Source organism: Ursus americanus, chromosome 3 (genome assembly GCF_024610735.1).
Source record: "Ursus americanus isolate L20-20 chromosome 3, mUrsAme1.1.p, whole genome shotgun sequence".
Lineage (NCBI taxonomy): Eukaryota > Metazoa > Chordata > Mammalia > Carnivora > Ursidae > Ursus > Ursus americanus.
This window is the reverse complement of record NC_142129.1, coordinates 93,063,919-93,087,316: the sequence shown is the minus strand read 5'-3', so window position 1 is coordinate 93,087,316 and position 23,398 is coordinate 93,063,919. Positions and strand designations below refer to the sequence as shown.

The window sequence follows — 23,398 nt, the reverse complement described above, 5'->3', positions numbered from 1 at the left end:
TCTGTTGGGGAACCATCCTCTATAAACGTACCTAACTGCGTCTGGGCTCTAAAGTATATGTGTTTTTTGGTTTTGTTTGTTTGTTTGTTTCTTTTTTTTTTTTTACAGTTGTCAGCACGGCCTATGGGAAAAGCATGGCCATAGAAATCAGGAGATCTGAAATCTAATCTTGATTTCAGAATAATGATCAGATTAAAATATAGAATAATATCATCTACTGTCTGTAAATTATGGCTTAGGCTAATTTTTTTCTTATGCTCTAAGAGAAAAATTATTTTCAGTTATAATCTAAAGTAAACCCAGAATGTGCATAAAAGTACAATATTGAGACTTCTCAGGGTTTTTCTTTCTCTCAGTCCTACCCACACTTCCTAATAAGTTTTTTTTCCCCCTCAAAGAATAAATCAGCTTCTGACTGCCCGGTGACAGCCACACGATTTTTCTTTTACAGGCTCCCAAGACTGTTGTGATATTGGGAGTTCTGATATGTGCCACTGGACACATTTTTGCCTAGTGCTGACTCTTTTCTCAGGGTCCCCCTGGGTGTGAGGCTGCAGCCCGAAGTCTTTGTAGAAACATCTACACATGTAGGGATTTAGTAAGCCTGTGTATGGCTGGTTCAACATAAAGGACACTCACAAACGAAGCCCACGTGGCTTGTGTATGGTTCTAACAGGCATACACAAGGAACTCGTTACACAACCTGTTCCCTTATTCACGGATTTGTGCATACATACTCTGCTTTTTTGATAAATAATTTTCCAGGGATTGTTTATCACGGCAGCTGGCAGCCTTCCGTGTTGTTTCATTGCTTACATCCAGTGAGAGCACAGGCATGATGCAAATTGTTATGCATTACCCTAGACCTGTGTTTGCAATAAGGAGCACACACAATGCCATACCAAAGTGAGTTTATTGACATTCCTTGAAGGTGGTATGATGGAAGAGAAAGCTCGGCCTGAGTATCACGTGACATTTTTCTTGTTGATGTAAGCAAAATCAGCCCAGTAATGTGGACTTCTCCTGCTATGGACTAGAACAAAGACTTTTAACAAAATTGTTATAGACATTTCCTTAGATAAATTGGAAGCTGCAGGACGTAGGCTAATGGAACAATATTTACTCTATCTACTACCTCTAGGCACCTTTTTTTTTTTTCTACTAGAACAAAGGGACTACATGTCACTAACAGGAAAATAACATTTTCTCTTTTGGACCCTATGATGGCTAGAACATCCATCCCAGATTTTTATGATATAGTATTGCAGTAGTTTTAATAATGAACACTGAAGTACATAATAATAATAATAATAATAATAATAATAATAATAATAAAGCACCACATTTGTTATGTAAAGTTCTAACTACTTTCATTTGAAAGTGTTTCATCTTGACTGGGAAAACATTTGTGGCAACTGAGAAATTTTTTGAACCCAGATTTTGGACACATGGTTTGACACATGGACTGACAGATACCAAAGATGTAACATTAGAATTGTTCTGGAAAGTCTGGCTTATTGACTTGCCATACAAAGATACTTACCATTAATGGACATATGGTCATGTATTAAAGAGAAAAAAGATTTAGAAGCCTGCCAACGGATCCTTTGTCTCTTTTTCTTAATTTCCTCATTGTCCTTCAAACAATTGTGCTACATTGGTGATAGTGGTAAAAAGTTCTCATGACTGCTGCCAACTTATATACACAGGAAGTTACAAAGAACTCCCGACCTAGCAGAGGCAATTTCTATTTTTAGGATTATCATCTTCATATCATAGAATAAAATGTCATATCTATGAAATTATTATAATACTTCATAGCATTTTAAAAGTATTTTTCTACTTGAAATGTAAGTTTTCTCTTATTTATTGTTCTCATTTGTTCCCCAATTAAGGGTAATATGCTCTTACCCAAACGAGCTCTAAAAGGTCTTGTTTTAGGGGAATTGTGGTTTATAAGTGATTAATATTCTAATATGCCTCCATGGAGAAAACTCATACTTTAAATTAAAAAAAAAATTCAAGTGGTAACAAACAGGTCTGCCTCACTCACTGTGTCATATGATTGGGGGAGGGTTACACCTCCAGCTAGTGGAATTAATAGCATAATTACACACACACACACACACACACACACACACACACACACACACACACACACTTTACATGTATTCCAGCCTCATATATTAGGGAATAATAGCTAAAGAAACATCACTTGGAACATAGAGAAATCATAGGATCTTTCCATAACAACTATATGGGCTCTTTTTCTCTATGTTTACCTTCCTTTAGGACTCTTTGCAAAGCTGTAGTACAATCTGGGACCCTGTTAAGCAAGCTTTGCATCCTTTGAGCTGACTTTGACATCAGTATTTCTTTTTGGAATTTTATACTTTCACAAAATACTGATCCTGCAATGCTTTGTGGGATACGTTTAGAGTCAGGGCATCAGGGTGGGAGGAGGGGGAATAGGAAGAAGGAAAAGTTGGCTGAAAAACCATTTATGCCCAAGTTATCTGTCTCTATATATTTTCTAGGCTACCTTGTTCCTTCTGGGTATGGGTAGAATAGATATCAAGTAATCTAATTATTATATTAATTAGATATTTGTGTAAATTGCAAAGCTCCCAGGAGCAGGTTCCCTCTTCTGAACATTTTCCTCCCTTGCCAGTGCCTAACAAATAAGGACTAAAAAAAGAATCGAGTGCTTGAATTAATGTGTATTTACGCATGGGTAACACCAAGTTCTAAAAATGAAAGACACCCTATACTAGAGAAGCTGTTCAAAGAGGTAAAATGGTGAAATGATTTGCATAATCCGTATGCTCTGATTTTATAAATAATAGCTCCATTAGAACCCATAACTTTTCAGACACTGTAATGTGTACTGTATTTTACAGGTCCCTGAAATTTGTATTATGTAACTTACACATTCCATCTTATCTTGGTAAATATTCTTTTTAGAGGGCAATAGAAAGCTACATTTCTGTAACATATTATTTCCCAATTGGCAACAGATACACGCAGCAAAGGGTGCTGGGCGTTATAAATAATTCCTACTAAAAGAAGTTTCATTTTGGAGCCCAGGAAACACAACTCAGTGCCCAAACACACACTGATACAATGCGCACCAGGCACGGCTTCCTGTCCAATTAACTTTGTCTTACATTTCTCCTTTGTTTAATATATTGGAAGTAACAATGTGACATCTCAACAGTGGGGCCCCTCAAGCTCTTCTTTTCCCAGTGAAGAAAAACACTTTCACTTATGACACATTTCAGACAACATGGATAACAAGGTTAGAAAAATAGAAATGACCATTATGTTTGGGCTTATTCCAAATATAATCAAGAGGTTAGGCTGTCTTTGGAGCCTGCAACTGTTTTTCTGAAAACACTAAGTTTTCTGAGATATCTCTTTACTGAGTGCTCAAAGAAACTGGATATCTATTTTGACAAATCGACGTGCCTTGGGGGGTGTTAGGTGTCGGCTCCTGGAGGATTGTTGTGGATGGAGTGTTATATTGCCCTTGATCCCGGACAAGCAACAGCGCTCTCTGCAGCTTCTCATTTAACGTGTCCCTGTGGACAATCAGATGCGAAGGAATTCGAACACGACAATAAAGAAAAGAAAAAAAGAAAGTAGCGTGAAAAAAACAATATCAAAGATAAAACAAAAGTTGGTTGGCCAATTACCTTTAACGAAAGTCATGAGATTATCATAGTTTTTTTTTTCCCTTTGTGAAGGAGAACTGTAGCTAGACCGAAGAAAGCAAAGCAAAATAAAACAGTACAGAACTCAGGTATTCAAACCAACCTAATAGGGCCTTCTTCCCTCTCTCCTGTTTGCTTCATCACACCCTACACAACACAGTGGGGGTAGAAGCCTCATCTTTATGCTATGTAGCGAGATCTCCATGCGCACAAGTTTCTGCTTCTTGTGCGGTGGGCGTTCACCAAGGACGCGCCCCACCTAGACTTCTCTCAACTCGGGTTGAGCCACAATCCCCACCACCGTTGAGATGCACTGTGTTGCATCAGCAGGAGGCGTCTTCCTTGCTGTTGTCATTTGTTGGAAAGTGTAATATTTGCACCGTATGTCTAGGCTCATTCCAGCTGATGGGACTGACGCCACATAATGACTCATGAGTTGAATGTACAAAAATTTCAGCTTTGCCACTGCTGTTTTTGGATGGATGGTATGCACGGGGAAAAGGAGAGTGGGAGGAAAAGAAATTGTTGATTGGCTCCTAGACCTGGAGTTGGTTGTTAGAAATTATAAAAAATGGTGGCTCTGCTCAGAAGACATGGGCGTATAAAAGCTCGGAATGCTTAATGCTCAAATTTCCCTAAAATTATATAAATGGAAGTAAACTTTTATTACCATTTGGTCAAGTGTAGCATAACTTGCATTCCTATTTCATTGTTAGTAATGGAGGTATGTGGAGATGCACACAGACCTTGAGACAGCTGCTGTTTAATATTGCATACAGGCTAGCAGTTCATCGAGAATAGAGGAGATAAGCCTGAAGGTTGGATCTCAGAAGAAGGCAGTTCTTCATGCACAGCTTTTGTCAATCCTGATTTGGTTTGAAAATAAAAATCATGGGATACCAAAATCAAAGGAGATCGATTCAGGGAAAGGGCAAGCGGATCATCCCAGAAAGGGTGATGTGACTGCCGGGAAAATGTCAGGTGAGTTTCCATTTCCTCATTCAAGTCCAAAGGTGCTGGTTTCTTCTACTGCTGTCAGCAGCTTTTCGTACAACATGGAGTAGGAGGGATACGGTGGAAGATCCAGTCGGTTGAAGCAGGTGTGTGCCCTGAATGGGGAAAAAAGACTGGTGAAGGCGTTTGTTTCAAAGGTACAACTGGTACCTGTATCTGTGATCCGTCTGTAGCTATGAAGCAGAAGCAAAGAAAAAGTGAGCACAGCCGTGATTTGGGGAGCCCAAGAGGCCCAGAACAGGTTTCTCCTGTGGAACGTCAACTCACCTGACTAGTTTCTCCCTGTCAGATGTTCTTTGTTTTTATGGAATCTCTGGTTGCGGCCAAAGGCTGTACCAAAGTAGGGAGGAAGGTGGATGGGTGCAGCTCAAGATTAACTTAATGCGTTTTGCTCCCTAGAAGGGGTGGTGTGTTGCAGTGGTGGTTTGAGAAGCCAACCAGCACAAAAAAGGGCACATTAAGGTGAAATGAAATAAAATAATAAAAAATAAAAGAAGATAAAATATCACAAAACAAGTATATATACAAACAAATGAACAAAACTCTAACCAAAGCAACCTTTCTCCCTTCATTTGAATTTCATCTGGGATATTGAATTCTTCTAATTAGAAGATCCCCAGGGAAGTTGTGTATTATTTATACCTTTGTTTTCAGAGTTCCTGATGAGGTTGATGCAGTGCTCAGGGGGAGGATACTGCTGTGTTTGCCTCTCAACATTCATTCCTCCTTCTCCTGGTCATGGCTCCCTCATTGCCCTTGGGAAACTACCCCCAAACTCCTCCCCCACAAGCTCCAATGTTGGGCAAAGGATAGCAGTGCACCCGGCCTTAGGCCTCAAGGGCTTAAGTGGGAAGAAGCATCAAAACAAGCCACGATTAGTCGAGGTCTCAGATTATGATCTAAGAGTCCGGTAGGCCTATGTTGACTTCACAAGAGAATAATTAAAATATTTTACCTAAACTCATCTGAGTAAAAGTGGAAGAGCACTCGGTAGAATGAGTAGGATGACAATGACAGTGGCTTCTCTACGTTTAGAAAGATTAAAACTAGGACATACTTTGGGCTCTGGTTAAGTATGTTAAGTGGGGCAGGACAATCCCAAGTATGCTTTTGAACCTAGCTGAACTAGTTAGGCGTGAGATATGAACAGACACCAGTTTTTTTTTTAACTGGCACTCATGAGTGGAAATGTTACAGCAAGAAATCCCGTATTTGCAAACCAAATGAATTCTGTAAAAGGTAATTTCTGGGAATAGTCTGAAAGCATTAGCAAATGGCACCTCTTCCAAACCTTGTGTGAACACCCAGAGTTTCTTTGAATTGCTTTTACTGTATTTATCACCAACTTTGGTTAACTCTCTTAAATAGATTCTAGTCTGTAAACTAGAATGAACGAACACAATCACATCATGATTCAATTTAGCATTCTCAAATGCTTACAGTCCTCCAGGTGTGGTTCTGACACTACAGAGCGTCTGCTCACTTTCCTCCCTGGGCACTGGGCCCAGTCCTCCGGGGTGCGTTGGGGTGGTGGAGAAAGCATGAAACCAGGGGTTGCAAGACCTCTATCGCAGTCTAGCCACTTATTAGCTTTATCACCTTGGGAAAGTCAATTAATCTTTCCGAGCCTCAGTTTTCTGACTTGTAAAATGGGGGTAATAATATATGTTCTGTGTACCTCAGGGGTTTGTGGTGAGGACCGATGTTAGAATACACAGAAATGCCTTTTGTAATCTGTGAATCATCAGTTAAACATGAGAGTCTCTTGATGCAACCACAACTGCAGTTAGGATTGCAGGAACTGTGTCACAGCTGTGGCGATGCATGACCCTCAGCCTTTTCCACATAAACTACTGGCAAGTGAATCTCCCTGATCTGCTATTTGTGCATTGATATCCTGGAACTCCACACGGATCTTCTCAATCATGCCAGCTCAATTTTCACTCTGTTGCTGTTAATCTAGGATTCTGGCATTTTGAGATAATTCAGGATTTAGATCGTGTCAATCACTGTACTATTTGCCCTTCTCATTTGTACCGTCTGCACGATTGATCTCCCTGTCTCCTTGACTTTTTTCCAAGTTATTGATTAAGATGGTAACCAATGCCAAAGAGAGTATGCTTCCTCCCAGAAGAGACCACTTTGAGGCTGGTCGAAAGCAAACAATACTACTAAAAGCAAGCAAATCACCACTCTCTGCTGCTCGTTGTTCAGCGAGAGGTGAGGCCGGTTTTAGAAGTCCTGTCTTCCCTTCGTGCCATCTTCTTCCACCATCCAACCACAGCCTCGCTGTATAGATGGTTCTCACTCTCGTCACTACTGAACCTACGCCTGTCCAACCTTTTCAAGAACCTCTTGATCCCCAAATCCAGAGACCCATTCTCTACGCCCACGTCCTCAAGCTCTTTAAAAGCCTTAGGCATCTTTTGTTCTCGAACACCTCTCCCCCCTTGGTTTCTCTATGGCTTCTCAGTGGTTGTCAGTTTCTTTTCTGAAATCCCGATGGCTCTCTGAAGCCTCCCTTGTAGCCTTAGGGTCCACAGAGCAGGATTTCTCACCTTGGCACTACTAACATTTTAAACTTACTGTCTGTTGGGAGGGGCTGTCCCGTGCATCGAAGGTGTTCAGAAGCATCTTTGAGCTCTACCTGTTGGATGCCCATAGCACCACAAGGAATGTCTCCAGACATCGCTGAATGTCCAGTAGGGCGGCAAAATCACCTCTCCCGTCCCCTTGAGAGCCATCCCTAGAGAGTAAGCCAGCTGCCCACCTTAACCAGGCCTTCCCCTCCACCTGGGCTTGGGCTCAGTTTACACCTGCAGGGAAGCATGTTGTTAGAATTCTGTTTGCAACTTTTATGCCAATCTGCCTGTGACTCAGAGTTCTGGAATCCCTGATCCTTACTCCAAATGTAAACCCCTAAGTTTCTCTCCCCTCCTTTATTCCATCTCCATGCTGTCTTGTGCTGTGTCTACTCTGACCAGCTTCCATGCTTTTCTTTCCTTTGGAGCCTCCCCTCTGTCCCCTCCCCAGTCTTTGTTCCATAGTAAGGAAACTCTCCCACTCTTCCTTCCTGGACATGGCCTACAAGTCCTAGCATCCCTTCTCAGTCCCCATAAGTGGAGATGGCCAGTGACCACTCTGCCGCATTCTGTGACATGGGTGAGCACCCTGCTTTCTCCCCACTGCCAATTCTAGATCCTTGCTTTTCAATCTTTGATCAAAAGTTTCCGTTCCTTTTACTCCATAAAAAAAAGGATGAGATCTTGCCATTGGTGACAACAGGGAAGGACCTGGAGGGCATTATGTTAAGTGAAACAAGTCTGACAAAGAAAGACAAATACCAAATGATTTCACTTATATGTGTAATCTAAAAATTAAACAAAGCAAACAAACAAAAAGCAGAAACAGACTCATAAACGCAGAAAACAAACTGCTGGTGGCCAGAGGTGAGGGGGTAGGAGGATGGGCAAAATGGGTACAGGGGAGTGGGAGGTACAGGCTTCCAGTTACGGAATGAATACGTCACAATAATAAAAGGCACATTCAGGGAATATAGTCAGTGGCATCGCCATGGCATTGTAGACGGCAGCCACACTCATGGCGAGCACAGCATAACTTAGAGACTTGTGGAATCACCATGCTGTACGCCTGAAACTAACGTAACGTCCTATGTCAAGTATATTTCCATAAAACCGAATAAAGAAATAAAAAAATAAGAGGGAATCAAATGTTTAAAAAATCCTGTTCCTTTGAATCTTGTGCCATTTAGATATTTTTCCCTTTAACTACAGGTTTTATCTGGCATTTTATTTCAATCAGATAGGATAGATTAGAAGATAGGGCATGTTATCTGCAGGCAAGAAGGTAAAGTGTTGTTTTGAGGAACTTGCATTTCAGACACACACACACACACACACACACACACACACACACACACGCACATAGATATGCATGTACTGGGTTATGTAAAATACTGTTTTCTGTGGCCTGTGGTTAAAAAGTTTGGAAGCCAGGGACCTAGATATATCTTCCATACCTTCTGACCTTCCAGCTAATTACATTTATTAAAATCTCTGGTACTTTGCTTAAATCCTTCCCATTTCAGGTGTTCCCAGCAGACAGTAGTATCTGAGTCCACATGGATGACCTGTTCAATGCCCTAACCTGCCAGCACCTTGACCTCAACCCCAGTGACTATCCCACCCATCTGATACTGAAGTTTCTTCATCGGACACTGTAAAATTACACCCTGGAAACCACTACCCTCTAAGTCCTCCTTCCTAACTCTCCTACAGTTTTTAGGAGGCAAGGTCTTGAATTGATACAAAGGTTTTATTTAGCCTGGGCTAGGATTCAGGTTGGGTTGTGACACTATTTGGCACTGTCATCTGGGAAGCCAGTTGCCGCTCCATAGGGGGCAGATCTTAGAACAAAGCAGCTCCAGACCACCTCTCCTCCCAGTGTGGGCAGTGTGCACTGGGCTCACGTTCTCTGGGAAGTCCTGGGTCGCCCTGTGTCTGTTTGGCCCTCCTGCCAGCCTCTGGGCTTCCTGCCATCTGCCACGTGATCTGGCTAGGTCTACCCAAACTACTGTTCTTGGAAGTCAGAAGTTACTTCTTTCTCTGAACACATTGGTGACCCTTTTTAGGTTCTTGGATCTTCAGAAAATGTACAAGGAAGGCTAGTTAGGGGTTACTCTCCAGGGGGTCATTTTCACTGTCCTCCCAGAGGCATCTCAGCACTTGATTCTTGGGACCCTCTTGGCCCAGGGTAGAATCTCTGCCTCCCCAAGGAATCCTCTCTGGGGTTTGCAGAACGGCAACTTTTTTAGGAATGCCTTGGCCCAGATGTGAATAGCCCGATTATAAGCCCAATGTCCATCTTATAAGCTCTTTGTGTGGGTTAATAGTATTAATGTACATTTCAAAGCTTCTCAAAGGAAATATGTAATTAGACTCAATCTGTGACCCCCAAATGACAAAAGCGATGCCTAGTTCCATTCCCTAAAGAATCAAACAGAGACTCCTGAGCAGTCTTCTCTCTGTGACCCGCCAAACTATCTTTCTCAATCTCATCCCCTTTGAGTGTATCCCTTTGGGTATCTTGTCCTCCATGTTGGTTCAGCGATCCTTCCTGAATACATGCTGGCCATCTCCCACGCCCAGGCCTTGCCCAGGCGGCTGCTTCAGCTTGGAATTCCCCTCTACTCATTCACCGCCCCTCAATGCCCACCCAGGTACCATCTTCTTGTGGCATCTCCTCTTCCCAACTCGATCGGGGTTTGGTCTGTATTCTACATCTTCAAGGCACCTTCCTTTTACCTTCCTCTCTCAGTGCTCCTCTGATTCCACCTTGTGTTGTGATTTCTAACGATCAGGCTGTGTTCCTTCCTACACTATCAGCTCCTCTAGGAAGGTAGATGGTTGCGTCTTAGCCACTCTGCAGGGTGCACACGATGCTGGGGGTGGGGTGTGTGGGCTCTCATCAAAAGGTGATGCAAACTCATTTCTCTAAAACAAAAACAGACTGTTTCATCTTCCAAATCTATCATTAAACTAGACACATGGAAATCTTGCCCTTTTTTATCCTTATTTTCTTGCCAGATTTCATTCAGTAGGCTCAGCTCTCAGCAGACCCATGTGAATGAGCACCGAGGGTCTGCTGGGCTAGTGGGTGTGGCCAGGGCTGCAAATCGTGCCAAGGCTTTAGGCTGTTACGGACCAGCTGGGCATGTGCTCTGTTTCCTGGGCCTCCTGACGCTCACTGACATCAGGTGACTTGTCTTCAGGACGTTAGAAGGTCTGGGAGATCTGGAGGCAAATCATAGTTCAGTGAACCCTTCCACTGGGATTTAGCCATAGTATCTGGGAGGCCGCGTGGGAACAGCTGAATTAAATGCGAATCTTCTTTTATAATTAGAACATATCATAGTAGAAGAAAATAATATGGATCAATCTTTTCTTCTGTTGTCGAGCAGTATTTATTACTGTGGTACCTATCCAGAAGAATCTCTTTAGTGCTCTTTCTTTTACTGAGCAGGAAAAGGTGGCTCGAGGTGGCCTAGGAAGGACCCGGGAAGTGTTCAAACTCATGGCATAGGGAATTCATTCTGTGAAATTGCCTGGATCCCTAGGGTCTCCTTTACTGCATTTATCTCATAATAATCTTGACAGCTTGCTATACAGAAGTCACTGTAGAGACTTGAGATACACATGGTCTTGTCCTCACATGTGTTAAAACATAGTAGGAAAAATGTGACATGTACACGTGTGCATTCCCGTCCTACAGAGTATCAAGTGATGTGCTGGAGAAGTATGGATACAGAGCTGGAAGGGCTACTTTGGGCTTCCAGCCTCTCCTCCCGCCCTTACCAGGTGAGACATTCCTCCTTAAGTTAAATTGGGCTGCATACAGATTGGATCGCTTCCCACAACTGACACATGGACCATGACACTACAGCCCAAATACCATCGATAATCAAAAACCCATGAAGAATAGGGTCTAAATTCACCTGCCTTTCACCAAGAACTCATATAACAATAATCTGGGTGGCAGGAAAGAAGTCTATCCCAGAAGATCATCGCCCAAGCTCCAATATCAAAGTATGCTGGCCCTCTTTGGTGGGTTTCCTGAAGGCTGGCAGGAGCCCCTACCTGGGGAGAGATGTAATCTTCCCCCACTTCTCTATGCAGAAACGCCGAAGCCCGTTGCTTCCTCGGAGGGCTGCAAAACCTTCGTAGGGCACGCTCGATGTTCCCGTGACGAACTGGAGTAATCTCAGTCTCTGCTCGTTGTTGAAGCGCTCCACGGCGGCCCAGAACCAGCGGATCACAAGATGCCCATCGTGATAACCTGAACGGAGCAGAAGGACGGAGACGGGGAGGATGCGCAGAGAGGAGGAGGAAGGGAGAGAGGTGACATATATCGCAGGTGTGATGAGATCTGAACAGCTGCTGTCGGTCTGCCAGTTTCTCTAATGGTCTAAGACAATCTCTGCAACGAGGTCAAGTTTCACAGCAAAAGCAGATGCAGAAAATAGACATTTTATAAAAAGATCTTATGGTCTGAGGGCAGTCGTCAGAGATGTCTGCTTTCTCTGTGAACACCTGGGACCCCACCAGCCATTTTCCTGCCTCGTATACATGAGACAAGGAGTAGCTAGAGATCCTTGGGACCGTAAGAGACAAAACCCTCCATCAACCTATTATTTCACTGTATTTTCTCTGTTCTGATGTCTTAGCTCTTGGTAACCACATACGGTGGGCGAGTCTAGGACTTAAGAAGGGCTGGAGGTAAATGGCAAGCTTAGTGAACAGAAGAAGCCCGAATGTCCCCCAGCCGTTAGTGCTCCTGGAGCAGCTGCTCTCAGGCCAGTCGGGCCAGTCGGGCCAGTGTCACGGTAGAGTTGGGAGGGCAAGCTTGGGTCAGCCAGTTCCAGTAAATGATTCAGCAGTGCTGCAAATGCAAGAGGCACCCTGACATGGGAGAAATCTTTGTGGGCTGGGGCAGAAAGAGAGAAGTGAGGTGTTGAGTGCGGGAAGGCTTTGAGCGAGTGGAGGGCAGGAGGGCTGGAGGACAGCGAGAATGAGGAAGAAGTATGCAGGGAACAGCAAGCTGACTACAACAGAGCGGGGTCTGGTGAGGGCCGAAGGGAAGCTCACTGGGGGCCTTAGAGGGTTGGAGCAGCCAGGCAGAGACGCTGGGACTTGCCCCCTGAGGCCAGCAGTGTTCATACTATGCCAGGAAGAGCCCAGTGGTCCCACAGAGACTCTCAGGCCGGGTACACTGGGGAGAAGGGGGAGGCTGAGGTGGCAGGCCTCCCTCTCTCTCTCTCTCTATGGTTTTGATTGGTTTCTCTGTAATATTTCACACAAAGAAATGGTTTTGAACCTTAAAAAAAAACTTTCAAAAGCCTCTCCTATTAGTAATAAGGAGTTTGTTTTGTGGGTAAGGAAGGAGCCCGGTAAAAATAAGGTCTCAGGAAGACGAGTTCGGCAGTGTGAAGGTAAATAGGTGGGAAGGGCTGGAAATAGAGTTTGGAAAACAACAGAACCATGTTGTGGGAAACCGAGATTGAGGGGAACAGGGCTGCAATTCTACAGGAAGGGGGACACACTTCCCTGCCAGCACGTAACCCAGCTCAGGAGCTGGCCTCGGGTGGTGGGTCTCCGTAACGCATCTACGTGGAGTTAGGCCACAGACTATCCCAGTGGGGAGTCCCCTGAAGGAACATTCAGCATGGAAGTTACAGGAAGGCTTGTTATGAGAGCCCACTCTGCGCATGTACTGAAGTAAGGCCAAGTTTTTTGTAGTCTTTAAAAAGTGATGGAATATATGTTATATATGTAGATATAAAATGGAGTATTATTTTATATTTATATGACATATATATGGGATATGTGTGTGTATATATATATATAACGGAATATTATTCAACCACACCAAGGAATGAAGTACTGAAACGCTACAGCATGGGCAAACCTTGGAACGGTAAGCTGGATGAAGGCGACCAGACCCAAAAGGCCACATATTATGTGACTCTTTTTACATGAAATACCCGGAACAGGAAATCCACAGAGATGGAGTGCAGATCGATGGTTGTCAGGGCTGGGAAGGGAGGAGTGGGAGGTAATGGTTTAATGAGTACGGTGCTTCCTTTTGGGGTGAGGACAATGTTTTGGAACTAGCTAGAGATGGTGCTGACCCCACATCGTGAAGGTACCAAACACCACTGCATCGCTCACTTTAAAATGGTTAATGTTATGCTATGTCAATTTCACCTCAGTATACATTTTTTTTTTTTTTTTAAACAGTGAATGGTGTCTGTGCGGGCCCGGCGAGCTCACCTCCCCGGTACTCCGTGTTATTCCGCCAGTCGTTCAGGTCGATTTCTGCCGTGCCAGCTATCACCAGCTCCAGCTCCCTGGCGTCGAATACGGAGACAAGCCTCGAGTCTACAACCTGGAATACAGATCAGGCTTCAGCTCCAACCGCACTGAAGTTAGATTCCTTATTATTACTTCTGTGGGTTACACTGGGGCACTGACCATCATTTCCAACTTTTTTTTTTTTTTTTTTGATCAATGTACTGTCATGTTTAAGTTCAAAATCATGACCTGAACATTCTGAAACACAACCCATTGATGAGCTGGGAACTCAAAAAAGGCCCGAGGGTTTTCACTACCTCTGATACTCCCTCTCAGAATGAAGTTATAAGCAAATCTTTTTTTTTTTTTAAGATTTTATTTATTTATGTGACAGAGAGAGACAGCTAGCGAGAGAGGGAACACAAGCAGGGGGAGTGGGAGAGGAAGAAGCAGGCTCCCAGCGGAGGAGCCTGATGTGGGGCTCGATCCCAGAACACCGGGATCACGCCCTGAGCCGAAGGTAGACGCTTAACGACTGCGCTACCCAGGTGCCCCAATAAGCAAATCTGACTTGACTTTCTCTAGTCACATTTAAGTTCCCAAGTGTCATTGCATTTTAAAGGCAAAAGGTCCAAACATTCTGAAGTGATTTGAGGGCTTTTACTAGTATCATTTCACTTAAAAGGAATCCTTTCTTCCACACACAACTGTGACTTATTTCCTAGAAATGGGCATTCTATATTAAAACAACTATATTTCCCTTCCTTTCTCCCCTCAGTTCCTTCCTCCCCTCCTCAAAGATCTGGAAAGACCTCCTTTGCTAGCTCTGAGCTCTGACTTTATGCTTTGTTGCCAAATATTATCAGGCCCAACTGAACAGCTCCTCTGATCAGACTCGTGGAGGACGAGCCAGCGAGCCATGTTGTTCTCCATTATGGGCAGGGAAAGAAAACCTTCCAAGACCCTAGCCCTGAGAAAACATTCACAGCGTCTCGTTTCTAAATTGCAAAAGGTTAAGGACGTCAACATCTGGGGCACAGGAAGCTGGCAGCTGTCCCTGTCCCCTTGATTTACCACCTTAGTATGGATTACGTGGCACAAAGTGACACTATAACGCAAGAGAAATCTAGCAAGAGTGGAAAATGTCCTCCAAAGCCTTCAAGTCTCTTATTTTCATTTCACTGAATGGAGGGAAACACAGCATGCACATATCTTGACAGGAGATACTGAATGTTTTCCTGTCTGGCACACGGGGGCCACAGCAACGCCATTTTTGTGAGAGCATTTTTCACCCACCACAAGAGTTAGGCTTCCCAGAGAACTTTGACCCCTCCTTCATCTGTCCCAAGTGTGTTCCTCTTTGCAATCTGGTGACTGGAGCTGAGCCCTTTGCCTGCCTCGGTTCTTCTTCTGTTCCCCCCACAAGCTGTGTTGGTGATGAGGGCCCTGACTGCAGCCTGTCTTCCTCAGCCGGGCCTGGTCTCACCTCATAGAAGCCCCGCACCAGGGCCTCAGTTTGCTGTACCACACCGCGTTCCACCCGCCACTTCACCATCCTCTCGATGTATTCCTTCTTGTTCTTCTCCGTCACCTGGGTGTTGGCTCCTCCAGACTTCAACTCCCTTTCCGTTACCTTGGGTGGAAACAGAAAGATTGTGATGCTTGTCAACTCCGCTGGTCTTGCAGTGACACATATCAATTCTAGGAGGATGAACTATTTACAAAAAGTTTTCTTCACATGGGTTCAGCATTATAACCTCCTGAATTCTTTTTCCTTTCCCGGAAGTTACTAAAAAATGTGGTTCTTCTCAGATGATGGTTACGCCCCTCAGAAAAGCTGCATTTTTTGGTTTGTTTTATAAAGGGGAAACATATTTCTGTAACTCAAGAGGCATAATGGAAATAAAAGAAAAATGCCCCTCGTTGTCCCAGGGGAACAGATGGACCAGAAGGTCCTTTGACTCAATTCCCCCAAATCCCAATTAGATCACATTCTCAAAAGCCACCAGCCTCCCCACCCAGAACAGGTCATCGACAGGAAAATAGCAGAGGGTGGGAAGATGGTTTTTACAGCCGGTAGGAAATATTATACGTGAAGAATGGCAGACTGACCTTGAGAAACGAAACAGAGAATGACCTGGCCACTTAGTATGGTGGTGCTTGTTTGTTGGGACAAATGAATCATTAAGAAAAGTTAGGACCTGTGCTCTATCCTTTGAAAGGCAAGAGGGTGGATAACATGGTAGACATTTTTATCAGAAAGTGCTGGTGTTTAAAGAGAATGTCAGTCACTTAAGGGGTTCACCTCACCGCTCAAAGCTGTAAGGCAAATGAGACATAACTGTATTTAGCCATCGGTTTAAGAAATGTATAGGTATTTTTGGCATTCATTGACTTAGGTCCCTAAACACACAGGCCACAGAAGTCTAATGGTTATTTTTTCTTCCAGCACTTGGGTGACTAGTGTGAATTATAATATACTGGCTAATTCTAACATCCTAATTGCCATCCACATTCCTTGGAACCTGCGATTTTCAGCTGCCAGATAAAGACTGATTCCTAAGCTCACTGCAGCTAGGGGTGTCGTGGAACTGAGACACCCAGGAAGACCCCATGATGTCTTTCACCTGCGTCTACCTGTCTGCTCTTCAGGATCTCATAACTTGCCAAAAGAAGGGCTACAACTCAGTTTTCTAAATCCAAATTTATTGTTCTTAGTGACCTCATTTGAAGAGGAATGAGATCTGTTTATGCTTTACACAGACACACATTACTCTAAATCTACAACACATCCTTATTTTCATCAGGGGGCACATTGTAAACTTCTCCCTGAGTTGTTCCTATGTCACACACACACAGGAAGGATTGCTTTTTTTGTATTTTCAATGTGACTTTTTCCCTCTAATTTTATGTATTCAGTTATTTGCAGTTTGCTTCATTTTTTTGAGTAGGCAATATGTGTCCATGGAATAACATTCAAGTGGTATAAAAAGCCAGAAAGGAAAAGCAAGCTTCTCTCCCATCTCATCTCCCATATAATCTCCCTACCTGGAGAAAGTTGCCCTTACTTCTCTTCCAGGGAGAATCAACATATATACCAGGGAATATGTATATTTCATTTCTTTCCCCCCATAAACAGTAGCATATTATATACACTATTCAACACCACATTTTTTTCACTTAAAAATGTCCTTTGACAATTGTTTTATACAAATTCAGACCTGCCTTCTTGTTGTTGTTGTGTTCGCAATATCCCATTGACTGTTTAGGGTTTACCAGGAAGTTGATGGGCTGGGATGTCTTGCACGTTTTAGCCACACATCCCACTGGCTCACTATTCCATTGTGTGAATGTATCATAATTTATTTAACCAACACTCCATTTCTGGACACCTAGATTGTCTCAGATCGTTTGCGACTATCAACAATGCCGCAGTGAAGATCTTAATACAGTACTCATTGGAATTAGGTGTGAATCAGTAGGACAAATTCCTAGACATGGGTGCTGACCCAAGGGCAGGTACATTTATTTTTTATTTTTTTAGTTTTTATTTAAATTCCAGTTGGTTAACATACAGCGTAATACTGGTTCCAGGTGTAGAATTTAGTGATTCATCACTTACGTACAACACCCAGAAGGGCAGATGCATTTACAATGGAGGTAGCCATCACAAAGGTGCCTTTCATAGAGAGTGAACCAAACTGCCACTTACTTCCACCTACACTCCTGTACAGCATGCCTGTTCTCTACACCATCTCCGAAACGGAATACCGCTAAACATTCCGATTCACGACAACCGTATAAGGGAAAATGGCATTTCGCTATAATTGACATTTTTACAACTTGTGAATGAGATTATTCCCTCATGTTTCTTTTTGTGGGAACTACTTATGTTTTGCTAACTTTCTATTTGTTGTTGATCATTTCCTATGGATGCGGGGAATCTCTTCCTACATTGAAAGAATAGCCCTTTGTCCGTGCAATATAGTCTATTCAATATTATGGTACTTTTACTTTGTTTATGCTGTATTTTTGCCACACAGAATTAAATAGTAATTTTAGTTCACTATGTCAGTCTCTTCTTTTATGACTTTGAAAGTTGTGTCACATATTCGGTAGCATTCCTTACTGGAAGACTGAAAATAAAAATTCTAGCATTTTCTTCTTTTTAGTTGTTTATTTTTAACAGTCAGCTTTCTAGTACAGGTGCAATTTATTGTGGTGTAATGAGTTAGGTTAGGAATCTAACTTAAAATTTTTTAAGATGGCTACCCCATTGTCTTGATAAAACTTGCTAAATGATGGTATTTATTTTACAAATTTACCCTCTACTACAAGGCAAATGTAAAGAATGGGCTAAAAGAAGTCATGCAGAGGGAATTGTGTATTTCAGACTTTCACCTAGTACATGGCAGGACAGTTAAGTGAACTGGATATTCTTTGGGGTTTTTTTTTTTTTTTGAAGATTTTATTTTTAAGTATTCTCTACACCCAACATGGGGCTCAACCTTACAAATCCAAGATCAAGAGTCACATGCTCCACCGACTGAGCCAGCCAGGAGCCCAACAAATCCTATATGCTTGAACATATTTAAATGTGCTCTCTATAGTTGTAAAAAGAAAAAACATTCTCAAATATGGAAGAGGGTATTCTTCAGAGGTATGTTTACACGAAGGAAATTCAACAGAATGTGGATGTTTTCCAGGACCTGTCCAAAATTCTTGACTATGGTATGGATGCTGCGAAGTTCAGGGGGTTCCTCTCACACAGACTCAGCATGCGGTTCACATTTGGGCTTATGCTTATGCTTATAGGTACTTATAAAGCCTATCAACTCAGTTCTCACAACCACCCATTACAAATTATCACATGTCAGAGGCTTTTGAAATCTCTTGTGAATGACTCAGGCTATGGTTAACCTGATAAAACTGTAGCCCAGAAGATTCAAAGATATATCAATACTGGTGGAAAAAATGAGAAGCTTGATCTTATTAAATAATATTTATATACATGCATTTTGGAGAAGCAAATATCTAGATGCTAGTGATAAAAAGAAGTATTTCTGTAGTTGCAAAATCACTAAATACCTTCCAGATCACAAAAGCAGATCACAAAAATGCTTTCCGAATGTTTTTCACACGTCACAAAAATGTTTTTCTAATTCATCATCACTGTGATTTTCAAAACCTCTATAAAGTAGATTCATGTCATGAATAGGAAAAGAAGGAAGAAGACATGGGCAGCTTTATTAAAGGAAGTAGTCCTCAATGAATTATATTTTATATTTTAAATGAACGAGATTCTTTGTTTTCTAGATTAAAAACAAAATCCCATTACTTTATGATCCCAGCAATCCCATTTATGGATAAAAATCCAAAAGAATTGAAAGCAAGGGCTTGAACAGATAAGTGCATACTTATGGACACAGTGCATACTTATGGACACAGCAGCATTATTGACAATAGCCCAAATGTGGAAGCAACCAAAGGGTTCATCACCAGATGAATGGGTAAATAAAATATGCTACATATACATGTAGTGGAATACTATTCAGCCCTAAAAAATAAGGAAATCCTATCACGTGCTATAAAGTAGGTAAACCTTGAGGACAATGTGGGTAAGTGAAATAAGCCAGTCACAAAAACACAAATACTGTATGATTGCACTTATGTGAGGTGTCTAGAGCGGCCAAATTCACAGAAAGAGAAAGTAGAACGGTTATCGCCAGGGACTGCGGAGAAGGAAAAATGAGGAATTATTGTTTGACGCCTATAGTTTCAGTTTTGCAAAATGAACAAGTCCTAGAGATTGATTGTCTAACAGTGTGACTATACTTAACAATACTGAACTGTAGACTTAAAAACAAGAAGGTGGTAAATTTTGTGTTATGTGAATTTTCCACAGTACAAAACAAAGGCTCTTTTCCAAGCCCCACATCTCACAAACCTGTCCAAAAACTTCTTCATTAACAGTGAAAGTGAGGTCTAGGATATCTGTGATATTGTTGTCCTTCATCCATTGCAAACTCTGGTGGAACTCCTCATCCAAATATTCCAGGTCACTCAAATCACAGGGCCTGGATGCATTCCAAGGGCAAAAGGTAAACAGTTTGTTAAGCAAATGGATGCCCAGACCTGGCTAAAACAATATAGACTGATTCCAACAATTTGATACTCTTGAATATATTGATGAACTTTTTAGTTCATTCAATGCTTTTTTTTGAAATGACAATAATAAACATGGGACAACTACTGACTCATGGATTCTTGATGGCAATTGGAGAAACGTTTTTAAAAATATCTTAAAACAACTAAGTTTTAGACAGATTAATTCGACTGAGCGTAATGCAAAGTTTGTAATATTACTGTAATTATTTATTTAAACTGATTCATATCCATTATATGAAGTTATGAGTCTTCTCCTATGCTTACATAAAAACTCCAAATGCCTTTTTATTGTACTACAAGGTTTATGTGACCTCTAAGCACTCAGAAAAGTCAACAAATGGGAATGGTTAGGGCAAAACAAGGACAAAGAGTCCGAGGTACCAGGGAGGCCAGCACCTCGTGTCCTGCAGGCAGGGCTGGGTGGACCATGGCCTTCAATAATACACTTACAGTCTCAGGAGTGCCTTATAGAAGGGCCTTGTGAAGAAGGCGTCAAGAAGGTACTGATGGATCAAAGCCAGGCCTAGGATACGACCACTAAACCTGAACCTGAAACACAGACAAGGCAGAAAAATTTAAGGGCAGGTGGAAATTTACACTGTTAAAATTTTTAATTTTAATGTGTATTTAATGTGTTTCTTGCTAGTACACATTGCAAGCTGTTTAAGGAATTTGCCAATTGATGACACAAGGGAGGGACCCATTCTCCTCCTCCTTATTCTTGACCATAAACAATGCCTATGTGCTTGGTATGTACTAAAGGAGCTCTCCTCTCCCCCAAGTACCAGAAGAGAGTCATTATGCTGGAATCCTCTTCTCAGAACTGACAGTGTAAGGACCCAAGAGAAGAAACGCACTGGTCAAGGGGAAGTCTGGAACCCTAGATAAACAGTCCACGTTGAACCTGAGGAGGACCTGACCCCAAGGACATAGAAAGCTTTCTGGCCCAAGTGTCCTTATACCAGGGATACCACCTGAAGGTCTAATGTGTGCCCAGTACATGCCAGGAGGTAGGGGACTTGAGTATGAGTCATACATGGCCGTTGTGCTCTTGGTCAGTAGGAAGAGTTCCATGGAATCACATTGTGGTAAGTATAAGGTGAGCCTACATTGCTATTTAATATTGTCAGCCACACACAAACAAAGAACAGGTCTCTGCTGGGAAGAATTGGTCCTGTAGATCTGGTTACCTCCAGATATAAGGGCCTTTAATGATTCAAATCCTTATTGGGGCAAATCCTGGGATTTTTGCTAATACCCTGTTTGGCTGATTGCTGAGTCTCCCTGGAGCTTGAGCCCATTGTTGCCCTGCTCTAAACCAGATGCTTGTCTGCTTGGTCTGTCTAGCACCTTGGTTTCCTCACCATGTGGGCCTTGCCCATTTCTGGCTCCTGCTTCCATAACAGGGTCTCCCTGGTCTCTTTCCATCTAAGTAGATTTTCACTTAATTGTAGACTTAGTTGTGACTTTTTTCACATCCTCCCAGTTGGAATTTTCAACTAACCCATCTCCACCACCTTTCATGAGACTCTTTTCAGACCAGAAGATTTCCTACCCTATACCTACTATAAACATTGTTAAAATGAATAGATCACCTGATCCCACAGAATGAGCATAATTATAAATAACACTTCAAATTGCCACATTTCAAGTGGTTGATTCTATTTGCAGGAAATAACATACAAATATCAACATACAAATATTATTGACTCTGAAGAGATTGAAAGTGAAGGGAATCTCAGTGAAGGTGCATTGTGGATGGGAAAGCTCATAGAATAATCAGACGTCTTAAAGTCCTTGAGACCAGCGTGCCCCACTAGTGCTTTGTCCCTCAGTGCTCTATCCTGACCAGCTCAATAACTGACCAGTCCCCAACAGGGTGACCACAATCCTGTGTATACAGACACAGTTTACTTCTATCCCAATACAGGCTTGCCCACTCTAAATGGACTCTAAGCATGACAGCCGATGGTTCTTGCATGATGGTGGGGTTGTGACCATCCAGACGGAGATGACCAAGACCACCCAAAGTAGGAAGAGAGCAAACATCAACACCGGTGCCTGGCCAAGAACCCTCCTCACTTAGAGGTGGCCCCTGAGGGCCTAGTAAAGAAAAATAGTAATCTCTGCAGGCAGTTAAGTATCCACAGATATGGAGTAGATGAAAATATTACATAAGAATACAATTTTCAGCTCAATGTTAAAAAAATGGAATATTTCAGTGAATTGTAAATTTTCTAACAAAATATAAATTATTCAAATCTATTCAAGAAGAAGCAGAAAATGTAAATAGACAAATACCACAGTATGAACAAGAAAACTGTAAGGAAAAAGGACTATATACAAAATTGATGCTGGGACTGGATACACACACAAACACACACACACACACACACACACACACGTATTTAAAGACATATTCTTTCAAACTCTCCATGGAGAGAAAACCCCTCTGCTATTTATATAGTTCCAGAAATCAGAAAAGGTTAGAAAACTTCTTAATTCGTCATTATGAGCTACCATCACCACAAAAATGGAATCTGGGAAAAAGCAAAAGAAAGAAAACTAAAGACATGTCACTCATATTTTAAAAAATTAAATAATTAAAACACCAGAACCTACCAATCCATTCCTGGAACAATGCAAAGTGATTAAAGATATTTGATTTTAGGAAACTGAGGACAGTTTAATATTAGGTATTCTATTATTAAAATACATAATGAAATCAAAAGACAAAAATCATATGGCTTTTGTTATTGTTGTTGGAAGCTGATGTTACTTTGATAGTATCTGCCAGCAATTTCTGAGGACAAGATCTTCGTAGGAAACCAGGAATAGAAGAATGCTTCCTTACCATACTGCGGAACGTCTATCTCAGCACCCTATTTAACAGTAAAAATGCGGAAAGATGCTGGTTACCACCACCCTTTACAATTTGCCATGAGCTCCAGTGACTGCAATTACTTATGAGTGGAAAATTGGAAACAGGTTGGAAATAACTTTCACTGAATGCCTATTGGGCCAACATATTACTCGTGTTATCTCCCTGACCCCTGCAACAACTCTATTTTCACAATTCTAGTTATCTTCATTTCACAGATTAAGAAATTAAAGGTCAATAATTAGCCCCAAGCAAGTACTATGGTGAAGACACCAAAGCGTATCTGCTTGACACCAGATCAGGCCTTTCCCATTGTGTCCATCTGGAGAAGCCAAACAATAGGCAAGTTAATCCTCTGGTCTAGGGGCCGGGCTGCCTGGCGTGTGATCTCATGCAAGGACTTTAGCTGCTCTCTGTTTCCTCTTCTGGAAAACTGCACTTTTATATTATGTTGGCTTCTAACACCAACTTGTGCTCATTGGAAATATTTTGGTTCAGGTAAACTTCAACTAGCTTAAGCCAAGGGGGAACTTCTTTATAAGTTCCTGGTGGTATCTCACAGAATCCAGGGTCAGGAATGCAGTAGGGCGCCAGGAAGATGAGGCACTCATCTTCGCTCTCCCTCATCCACCTCCTCCTCTTGGCTTCTCTTTGGGCAAGTCTGCTCCTTTCTTCTCTCTCGCTGCCAGCACTTCCCGTGGTCTCCATCCTGGAGAGACCAACTTGACTCTCTCTGACTTGCTCCAAATTTC

At 42.3% G+C, this 23,398-nt stretch overlaps 1 protein-coding gene across 1 annotated transcript in view; it reads right to left on the bottom strand.

The window, feature by feature from the left end:
- Positions 1-4,511: 4,511 nt before the first annotated feature.
- Positions 4,512-23,398, bottom strand: part of HECW1 (HECT, C2 and WW domain containing E3 ubiquitin protein ligase 1) — a 419,927-nt gene continuing 401,040 nt past the window's right edge. Inside the window, exons 23-28 of the mRNA XM_045793669.2 lie at positions 20,216-20,314; positions 19,545-19,674; positions 15,084-15,230; positions 13,577-13,691; positions 11,384-11,582; positions 4,512-4,822 (exon numbers count right to left, since the gene is read on the bottom strand). Coding sequence (XP_045649625.2) covers positions 4,711-4,822; positions 11,384-11,582; positions 13,577-13,691; positions 15,084-15,230; positions 19,545-19,674; positions 20,216-20,314 — 802 coding nt within the window. The 3' untranslated portion in view covers positions 4,512-4,710. The remainder of the gene's footprint in view (positions 4,823-11,383; positions 11,583-13,576; positions 13,692-15,083; positions 15,231-19,544; positions 19,675-20,215; positions 20,315-23,398) is intronic.